Source organism: Populus trichocarpa, chromosome 15 (assembly GCF_000002775.5).
Source record: "Populus trichocarpa isolate Nisqually-1 chromosome 15, P.trichocarpa_v4.1, whole genome shotgun sequence".
In the NCBI taxonomy this organism is placed as follows: Eukaryota; Viridiplantae; Streptophyta; class Magnoliopsida; order Malpighiales; family Salicaceae; genus Populus; species Populus trichocarpa.
Window position 1 is genome coordinate 5,588,739 of NC_037299.2, and position 11,246 is coordinate 5,599,984.

The following is an 11,246-nucleotide window of genomic DNA, read 5'->3' on the forward strand; positions in this document are numbered from 1 at the left end:
CTTCATAAGGAAGAAATCAAAAGCTTGCATGCGTCCATGCAAGCCAAGCCAATAGCAAGAATTCAAAGTCAAGTACACCAATGAGATACACCTCAACATAAAAAAGAAAAATATTATAAACAATGATGGTAAATCAACATATAAGACATCTCTCCATGGCAATGACCACTATTGGATAAGCAATTAGCCTATCCACCAAATTAAACACTTCAAATGTTCTAACCTTGTATCTGCGATAGCGAGCTTCATTATTTCCTAAAAACTTCTTTATAAATAACTCTGTCAAAAAGCCAGCAAGCCCATCCAGAAGCCATTCTGACAATAAGCACCAAACAAGTGAGTCTCAATAAAATAATTGGCATTTTTCAAAATTCATACAAATTGTTTAAATTTTAGTCAAGTACAGGGTGCCATGTTTTACCAGACTTACCATCATTAGGTTCCTCGGGAGTGACATATACCCCAAACCATTGTTTTGCGAGTGCAAAAGCAAGTTTAATGCTAGTGTCTATGGCCTATCACAAAAACAATGGTGAAGTTTGAGAATGCAACACGTCTACAACGAAATTAGCATGCAAGACAGCCATTGACAAGAGACAACAAATAATGCTCCCAATTTACATTTTATGCATTAAACTTTGCATAGAAGTGAAGTTTTAAATAATTAATTTCTTACCTGAGCATTAAAAACTTATTAAAAAAGAGGGGGAGGGGGGATGACGAAGCTCATGCGTTAAAGTTCAAGTTTACAGTTTCCTATTCTAAATTCTCTTTCACCTTCATGCCAATATTGCAATATTTTCTTCAATATCTGAATAACATCATTCACATTAAATTCACAATCTCATGTAGTGTTCCCAATTTATGTAAACAAAATTGGGAGAAGACTGTAACATTCTTTATAGATATTAACAGATTTATTTTACAAAGATGTATCAAGTCATTAACATAAAACACATTATTCCTTATAGAACATTTTTACAACCTCTAATCAAACACCTTGCTGAAAAATCAGCAAACATGGAGCAACTCACGTAGGTTTTCTTTTAGGTGAAAGGTTTTTTAACATAGAAGAGGTTATTATCATGTTTGTATGCAAGAGTGAGTTAGTGAAGTGTTCAATCAGGAAAAAATCCTCCACGATATCAAAATATTCTCAAAATGAAAGTCTGGGCAACATTTCAGCCCCACTATTGCTTATTCAAAAGCCCTTTACTAGACTCCATTAAAAGGTAAAACAAAGCATTCTATCAACTTTTTTGCATGGTAATAAAAATGATAAAGACAATAGAAATAGAAAACCCAGTTATCAACAGGTCCTCTAAGAAATGAATGAGAGCAAGAAACCTGTAGATGAATGAATTTCCATGGGCTCTAACAAGAATGATAGCAAGTCTAACCTAGACATCCAATCATTGGTTTAAGTTTCATACTAGTTGCAATGACCTTATGCTATAAAGTGTCAGTTGTTGAGTGTCACCTTCTAAGTCAAATTAGCGACCACATATAGATTCTTAAATAGGGATAAAATGTTGCAATCTCAAGCCTAAATAAGACCGATCCGTCTCCCTAGTGGTTAGGAGGGGTGATTTAAATAGCAATAACATATATTACTACTACAAAGATGAGCCATTGTCATTCATGCACATTGCATGCAGATAAGGAAGCAAAATATGATAGTAAATCATACCAATACTAGCAAATACAAATACTAATACTAATACTATGGCTGACATTATATAGAAAAAAAAAAAAAGATGTCAAAAGATTTCCTAGTGAGAAAGAAATATTCTTTAAAGGCACCAGCTTCCCTTTAACTAAACCTCTCTCCCCTATATAATCCTGTAAAAGCATATGAACCACCATTATTGTAAGCAAAAAGGAGAAATGATCTCTTTACACATACCTCTAGATCAAGTAAACCAAGACATTAGTCTAGCAAGAAAATTGTAGTGACTCAATTGCATGACTTTTCTAATCCAGCTTAAACATCAACTCTTTATAACTATCCCCATTCCGCCATCACTATGTTCCCCACCAGCTACATATAAAATCCACCAACCAACAATAAAGCCACTGTATAAATGACACATAACTCACTAAGCACTACACATGGTCAACTAGCCAAGACCTATCCAAGATCTTTAAGCAGTCATATAACCAAAATAATCCAGTGGGGAACATAGTAACGAAGGTAGGAGTAACACTTATCAACTGCTAGAGAAAAATTCATGAAAAAAAAATTCACAAGATCATCTTCATTGATTTTAATAGTTTTAATTAAAAAAACAAAGAAACCATCCAGGCTAAGAGCTCCTTTGTCAACCCCATAACTATCCATGTTGCTTCCTCATCCTTAAACTACCAATCCAGCCAAGATGTGCTCTCTAGAGAAAGAGTACCATAACCCAGATCCTTAATCTTTTAGATTTGAGAGCATATTCCTTAGCATAAACAATTTCATTTAAAAGAAGGTAAACCCATAACATCTAATAAGGGTTCCTAAGAATCTTCCAGACAGTAAAAGTTCGAAAAAAAGGAGAAAAGAAAGGTAAAGTCGAAAGATTCTTTCATATATCAACAAAATGTTGACATCAACCAGACCTTGCATGATTGCTCAATCCAACTAACACCCAAGGTATGAAAGGAGAAAGTTTCTATAGTGACATTATCAGCATTCAAGTGGGAAATCACTCAAGATGCAGGGATAACAAGACTCTTCAAATGTTAGAAAGGAAAAATCAACCCTTCAAAGGTCTGGACCTTGTAACATTGTTATACAAAGATCACTCAAATACCAAGGTCCTTTCAACTACTAGACATCTTTCATCCTAGCTTCAAAATACTTTGAGAGATAAGAAATCACTCTTCCAGGTAAGAGTAGGAAGCAATCTAAGCTCTTGTGAACTACTCCAGGAGCCTACCAGAGGGGTATTAGAGTCGGAGCGCATATGTCTTCTCGGGAAGGATGTATTCAAAAAGGGACCTTGATGATGAAGGAGGCTTGCCCTCACTACCAACCCATCTTCTTCTTGATCTTAGTCTTGTTGTCTGGCCAACAGAGAATGAAAAGGGAGAAACTTTCAAACCTATAACTTCAAGGCACGAGCCTAACAAGTTGACCATTACTCTACCCCACTTCTTCTCTTTCTAATAGACAAAATAACTTTCTTCTCTTTCTACGCACAATTGAGCAAAAGAACAAAGATCTGAAAGCTCTCTTTATCAGTCAAATAGGATCGTAGGTGTACAGTGATCAACTTCACGAGACCACTTATGGATCTATTCAAGGCTGACGCTCTATTGGGCGCAACTTTCTAGATATTGATTTCTGACTAATTAGATAGACTCTTGTCTATTCTTTCTTCTCTTAAGAGATTTTATTGATAGATAGGCTAGTGTAATGTAAGCTCTCACACAAGACAAAGAGCAGCCTTCCTTGTGCTTGGTGTGCTCTTCCTTAAAAAACACCCAAAATAAGGCTTTTTTGCATGTTAATGCCTCCCTCTAGTGCCCATTGATCAAAGTCCCAAGCTTGGGAAACCTTCCCACATTATTGTCTTTCTCTTTCTTTTCAGCTGGAAAGATGCAATGCTTCAAAGATGTCTCACACGAGACCCCTTTATCAACCTAATCAGCTTGCACCTAGAATTCAGACTAGCCCACAATCTCAAAGCCTCCTATCAGAGTCAACCCATGTCACAAACCAATCCCTTTCATCAAGGGAAAGACCTTCATCAATTTAGCACTACCAAACTACAGCCTCTACTCAGATAGGTCTACAGGCGAATTCGTAGTTTTGGCAACAAGAAATCCAGTAAACCATGCTTCTACCTCGGCAATGATTGTCCTTGTCAGATATAGGCTATGAGGTCAATGAAAGGCAATAGATATATCTTGTTCATCAACCAATTCTGAAACCAAAGAAGAGTAGGTTCCTATAGGTAGTTGGAGGCGTCTTCTTTGAACTAAGAGCTTGGTGGATGAAACGAGGCAAGAGGGGCAGTCTAGTTTCCTACCTTTATTTATGCTAACCGGAACTCTGTGGTTTCTCACTATATTGACTAGCCTGACTAGCTTAAGAATGGGAAGGCTTTGAAAGACCATTAGCTGGTTTATGGCATCAGGCTAGCTTATGAAGAAGTCAAATCAGAGTTGTCCATGATCAAATCTTCTCATAGCAATCCAACCTTCCTTCGCCCAAGAAGGGTGACGGTTGTTGCCTGCCATGTGGAGCTTTGAGTCCATTCCTATCTAGCTTTGAGCCCAAAAGGAAGGTGTAGGTAGCATAGTGAGATGCTTCATGCAATTGCATAAAAGACTACCTAAGCTCAAGCAACGGATACTACATACAAGTGAAGAAGATCGAGCTCAAGCTACAAAACTTATTAGGAATTGTCCAATTCAATGAATTCCAAGGTCAAAGGGAGAGTCACGAAGTGCTATTCTTCGATTAGGTATGATTCAACTTTAACCTTCCCAAAGGGATCAATGGTATACCAAACGAACAGAAATTGCTCAAGTTTAGTTTTGTTAGGGTCGATAAAACCTAAAGGCAAGATGAAAAGATACGACCTTGAAGTGTCCATAATCTTGAAGCATTATGGGATGCTTATGATTTTATAAAGAGGCTTGTTCTAGCGCACTATGATTTTTCAGCCTTCACTAGTTGCGTCGATCAGTCGATTCAATCCATGGCATTCTTCTTTTATACAATAGTATACCTACTTGAGATACGCTAACACGAAGGTTGCATAGCCTAGTGAGATTAACAAACTCCTTTGGATCTTTTTGTCTTGGTTTTGAACAACTAACTAGTAGTACTCTTGTAAAACTTCTTTAGTTCGCAAGTTAAGTCCCAATACCTTTTCTTTTTTTCTAATAAACGTCCCATTATCATTTTTAAAGGGCTAGAAATACAAAAAAGTCTAACAAGCCATAGACACTAAAAAGTACAATATCATGTTAAAAAAAAGGCATAAATAGTTCAACATTAGCATGATAGGATAAAGATCAAAATGAATTATGCCCAGGCAAGTGAGAATTAGTTTACATGGTTGTAAATAACTCGTTGGCCTTAACATTATTATCAGCATGATACATGTTTTATGTTTCAAATAGGCTCCATATTTAAACAGGAAAATAACACTTCTGACAATATATTTAAACATAAATTACACAAAAAGTACTCATGGGACTATTTGCATGGGATATCCAAAGTGTGCAAGATCTAGAAATTTAGTAAGTGAACAAACCTGATCAATAACCGTCTCATCATATAAAACTTGAGAGCTAAAGACACCCATTGAAGCTCCCAGATTTGTTGAGGATACAATCATCTCAGGAGCTAAAAAAACTTGTGTGTATGACCCAAATGGAAATTTTGCATCAAGGTATTCTTCATAATAGCTGTTGAAAGTATATTGCAAGTCAATAAACAATGCAAGCTAATGTTCAGAATATCTATTTCAACTGTCAAAACCATTTGAAAACAAGAGTTAGATGGCCAAGATTACAAACTTGAACGCATTATGAAAAATTTTGATGGTATTCCGGAGCTTTGACAAATTAGATGGCAAGCACATGTGTGATATAAGAGCAACATGCGGATCAGGAAGTATTTCAAATGGTGCAACCACCAAAGATATCCATTGAGCAGTCACAGGAACATCTAATCTGTAGACAAATGTTTTGTGAGGAGGATCATCCTTGCTCAGAACCTGCAATATGTTAGTTAAAATCAATAAAAACTAAAAGCCGAATACATGTCGACAACCACATCTTTGCTCACAACATCCACAAGCATGATACTCATTCTATTATTAGGCACTCCCAATGCAGCACTCCCACACTCACACACTACCCATGGATCTCACTTTTATGTGAGTGAGGGAGCACTAAACCAAGAGTACAAAATACTATAAATTCAAAAAGCATTTAACTACATCAAAATTGTTAATAATATGTATATGGATAAAGTGGCAATAATCATCAATGTACATCCCAAACTCCAAAAAGAGTGATTTAGAGTCAAATCTCATACAACCAAATTAAGTCTTCAACTAAGATTATGACAAAAAAAACTCGTGATCTAGGATTGTTAGCAACTTATATCAAACAATTTTACTCACAGCCAAAAGAAAGAAAAGTTGCAAAAGTCTACACAAGTGCGCTAAAGGCCAAATAAAATTTGGAGCTAAACTTTTTAGGCAAGTGTAAGATGAGGTTTAGTTGTTATATAACATTCTTTCCAAACAAATTTACAATAATTCAAAGGAATCCAAATTGAAGAGAATCAATATGCTTAGTCATCATGGTTGAGTAAATTGATAACTTTCTTGATGCTTTGCTACCCATCTCGGAAATCATATTTTTTTCCATTGCTTTCATACTATCCACATGTAAGCAAGCATCTAGAAGAACATCTTACCATGCATCTCAAACTGAAAATTATCACATTCTTAACCATACAATTAACAATTCCTAACTTTTTTCTCATCTAAAGTAGTTAATAACCTTTCCTCTTCAATGAAAATTATTGCATTTTTCCCACTCATCCAAATAGGCCACCTAGAATAAAATTTTGACCCTAGTAACATTAAGATTATAGTCCTCAGATGTCATTTCAACTTTCATTCCATGTGAGTTCATATCTTTTAAAGCATTTATCTCAACAAACTTCACTTTCAACAATCATTCCCACTTTCATTCTACATGAATTCATATTTCCCACTTTCATTCTACAAGACTTCATATCTTTTAAGACTACGGAATTGATCTCTACCAACTTCACTTTCATAGATCCCTACTTTCATGTCATATGACTTCTTGTCTTTGAAGACAAATGCATATATCAAATTCTCGATATACTCAACCAAAAAACATTCTTAGTAGTACTGAAATACACTAGGTAATTTGTTAAAGTCAACAGGTAGAAAAATGTCGACAAGGCACCATTCCATCATGTTGCTTTTTTTCTAAAAGAACAAAATAGGTGAAACAGATAATACTCTAGCACTCCGATTCATATGCTGAATTTATGAGAACTACCTCCACAATTCATTTCACATATCCAGTTTGCTCTCTCAATGACCTGGTTGCATTCAATAAACATGTGTATCTTGAACACGAACTACACCATTAATTTTTCTTTTCAAAGACATTGACACATTCATCAATTATACACTTTATTCGGTCCAGGTATTTAAACTATTGGAACTCCAAGTTAGTGTCATATTTAGCTTGCAGCTTGCAATTCCCCCAATCTTCTGCTCTCAAGAGTTAAAGGTCCTTGCTTGTGAGAGGACATAGAAAACATTCCAAAAAAAGATCAAGCAACCTGACTCCATTAGACAAATAACAATTTGCAATGTCTATACTAACAAGTCCTAGAAAAATGTGTGCATTGCACCCACATATCATATATACATCAGTACATGTGTGTGTGAGCACCCACTAGTTCATAATGATAAATATTTTGAAGAAAAAAAGAACACAGCGATTGCATAACCTAAATGTTAACTACTACACATCAAACCTTTCTTTTTTACAATGATAATGCCTATTGGGTGAATATGGGCCAAATTGGTGAAATGCACTTTATCACAAGCTACTTTCTCTAGTAGCAAGTTAGCTTGCGCTTTGTTATCGGGTTGTAACCAACAAGCCATGATCACCGTGCAATAACACCTATCAAAGGACCTGTAAATGTTAGGCAATAGGCAATAACTCCTTTACTTCTTCTTTCATCTTTTTCTTTTCAGGTAAATCGATGTCAAATAAAAAAGGTAAAAGGCAAAAGAAAAAAGTCACAAGTCACAAGTCCTTTTGAGATTTTACTATAGGTCAAGAAGGGGGAGAGGCAATCTTCAATTTGCAAAAATTACCTTCCATTTGGCTATTAACTGAGTTTTCAGGAAATATTGTTAAGCCATAACAATCAATTTTTTTGTCCTTACCAAGGCATTACCACCCAACCTCTCAAGTTAAATCTAAACTAAACAAAGCCTCAACCCCAAGGATGCATGCAGTGAGTGTGAATTGAACCTATCCCTGCAAATGATGCACCAGCATGAAATCAAACCGGTTTGTAACATGGATGGTATCCCATGAATTGGAAGACTAACAACTAATGCAATTCCCAAAGGCAGTGAAACTAGAAACAAGATTTTGCTAGAGTTATGCCAAGTAATCATTGGTTAGCAATGTAATCATTGGTTGGGTTCTTTATCTCCAAGTGCCAAAGTACAGATTTAAAAGCCGATAGATTAGGAGTTCAAACACTCTAACTAAGCACCTTTACAACTAATGCAATTCCCAAAGGTAGTGAAACTAGAAACAAGATTTTGCTAGAGTTATGACAAGTAATCATTGGTTAGCAATGTAATCATTGGTTGGGTTCTTTATCTCCAAGTGCCAAAGTAGAGATTTAAAAACTGATAGATTAGGAGTTCAAACACTCTAACTAAGCACCTTTAATTGGGTGCCCTAAGTAAATGTCAAAAAAAAAACCTTAAGGAATGCCCTTCAACCAATATCATTTAACATGACAATTGAGCTCATAGATTATTTTTGAGCTCATGTCCCTCCACACCTTCATGTTTATTTGTGATGCAATCAAGAATCTTATACGCAATTGCTTGATGCAATCAAGAATCTTATATGCAATTGCTTTTGCCATTTCAAATTAAGGATTTTTCAATGAAGCACTGTTGTGCCATAAAACTACGTCTCAATAATGTTTGGTCACCGAATAGCAACATTCTTTTAATACAGGATGTTGATTGCAATTTATTAGAAGTATCAAAGAGTTTGTAAGAATTTAAAATTCTACATCTTTTTGGCTAAAAGTCAGCTGAGTCAATTATGAATATGAATACAGTTCAGTAAAAGCACTCAGAAAGTATAGGGTTTGAGACAATATTAGTAGTCCAAATACAGGGATATTATTTATCTCACCTGATATAATAAGCTTCCAGTACTAACAGCAACAAGATTATGGGCAACTGTAAACTCCAGATCATAACTGCAAAAGTAGCCAACTAAATTAGTAGATGGACCTATAAATTGCTAAATTTATAGAACTTTAGAAAAGAATGTCAGGAATTAAGTAGGTTATACCAGCAACGCTGAAATCCTTCATCCATACAAGGGAACCAGCAACGTGCACGCCTTATTTGGTTATCAGTATGTACCACTTCATTGTCAAAATGAATGCCCGTCTCTGCTTTCTCTACCCAATAATTAATGCGCACCAATTTTACATTCTGCATCCAACATGAACCTACATGAGAAGCCACAAAGGTGTAAACCACATTATGACAGCTCATGCTGAAATATTATCATATAACATAGAGCTTTGAGCCTTCAACAATATCCAATCAAATTTAGTTACGCTCATAGATAAGCTAAATATCAGGACACACGTAACCATTTTGTCTATACTATTATATTTCATAATGTGAGATCTAGTTAAGGAATAAATTAAAGTAAAAAAAAAAAAAACTTACGTTAATTGCATTTACAAGATATTTTAAAAGTTTGAAAGTCTAACCTATTTTCTTAATTTTCATAAATGATTAACTGCCCATTACAGGACATGTTCATTTATGTATTCCTATTTCTTTGACATTTGACAGAAAAGAAGCTTACAATGAAAACACTTATAATGTAGATTGGAGAACCAATGAGTATAATTTTAAAAAAAAATTGAAGAAAAAGAATTAAAGCATTTTTATAGCCAAAGTAGAAGATAATGAATTCTATTATGCGCTAATGCTCTATTTACTTAAAGGAAAAATCCTTAATCCTCCTTTTGAAGAATTTTTATATTATATATATTATGGGTATAGAGATTTTCAACTTATGCTCCTTCATAGCTTTGTATTCCTAAGAATTCAAAATGATGCATACATGTGAAACTTATGAAAAAGGCTTGATATTTAGCTTCATTTAAATTATTTAACAATCAATCAAAAGTAGTCACATGCCATCATTCTATCTTTTTTATAAAAAAGACATCTCATTAAGTAACTGGCAAAATGTTCTTAAAGTAAGAGCAAACATCAACATCGGGAAGAAACAAACAAAAGGAAGCTAGAATAAAAGAACTATCCACTCTCTCTACATATTTGCTAAGGAATCATCATCAACACTAAAACACCTGCGAGCATAAGAACATTTGTTCTCTAATCACCAACCAGCCATAATAATTCATAGCAAAGAAGTTCCGAAGTTCCCCACATTTTAATTCCATTTTTTTCCGCACAAAATTTGACATTAAAATTCAATTCCAACAACATTACTCTTCTTGTGTAGTCATAGATAATAAATTTCTCAAATCAAAAAACACACACACATACAAAAGCACTCTGCCGCTCACATGCAACAGCATCTACTTATAATTAAGCTAAAATCCAATCTAAATTTCCTAAAAAAACCAGAAAAAAATCAAAATATTCAAACAAGACGCATTTGATTTGAATAGATTAACCACAGGAACCTGCTTAGGTTCACCAGAAAATGGCACTCCATTCTCCAAATTCACAATCTCTTGCACTTCATTTGGAACCCTAAAAGCTTTACAACAATTAATTAGCAAATTCGGAACACGTTCTCTCTCCAGAGCCGATAAATACACAGCGCCAGCAGCGTCAGCAGCCGAGCTAGGGCTCGTAACTGAGCTCCATCTCTTTTCACCATCCACATTTTGTTGCTGATGTGGATAATATTCATACTCAGTAGCTTCACCATCAACAAATACACTCTCTATTCCTAAATTCTCCGCATGTAACCCTACAATTCCTATATCCGGCACCGCAATTTCCAACTCAGTGTAACTACACAAAAAAAAATATTTGTAGGAAATCATTAGCTCATTTAAAAAAAGAGTTAATCTAGTATAAATCCCTAAAGTTGAAATTTTCTATAAATTTTAAATAATCAGGAACTGAAAATGAATAAAAAATACCAAAACAGAATCATTTATTAATAAAACAAAAAGGAAAAAGGAAACAGACCCGTAGATTTGGTGCTTGTCGATGTCGATAGAGAGGCAGAGTTTCTGGTGACGAACTACGGCACCGGAGTTCTCAGGCTTGGCGTCTTCGTTTTTCGGCTTACGAGGCTTAGCCATGGCTTACGTGAGCTAGCCCGCTGGATTTCTAAGATAGAGAGGAGTTGGCTTGGCTTTATTTATAGAGGAGGAGGTATGTGGGTAGTTCTCTGGTATTGCAGTCAGCGTTGGA

At 35.2% G+C, this 11,246-nt stretch overlaps 1 protein-coding gene across 2 annotated transcripts in view; it reads right to left on the reverse strand.

Moving 5' to 3' along the window:
* LOC18105528 (transcription initiation factor TFIID subunit 2) overlaps nucleotides 1-11,246 on the reverse strand; it is a 31,776-nt gene extending 20,530 nt beyond the window's left edge. Inside the window, exons 1-8 of one of the 2 annotated variants that reach the window (XM_024586988.2) lie at nucleotides 11,019-11,246; nucleotides 10,502-10,838; nucleotides 9,121-9,266; nucleotides 8,959-9,025; nucleotides 5,521-5,720; nucleotides 5,256-5,409; nucleotides 431-515; nucleotides 224-315 (exon numbers count right to left, since the gene is read on the reverse strand). In XM_024586988.2, the coding sequence (XP_024442756.1) occupies nucleotides 224-315; nucleotides 431-515; nucleotides 5,256-5,409; nucleotides 5,521-5,720; nucleotides 8,959-9,025; nucleotides 9,121-9,266; nucleotides 10,502-10,838; nucleotides 11,019-11,134 (1,197 nt within the window). In that variant the 5' untranslated portion in view covers nucleotides 11,135-11,246. Of the gene's footprint in view, nucleotides 1-223; nucleotides 316-430; nucleotides 516-5,255; nucleotides 5,410-5,520; nucleotides 5,721-8,958; nucleotides 9,026-9,120; nucleotides 9,284-10,501; nucleotides 10,839-11,018 lie in introns of those variants that run through there. The other variant, XM_024586989.2, reaches the window with a different exon arrangement.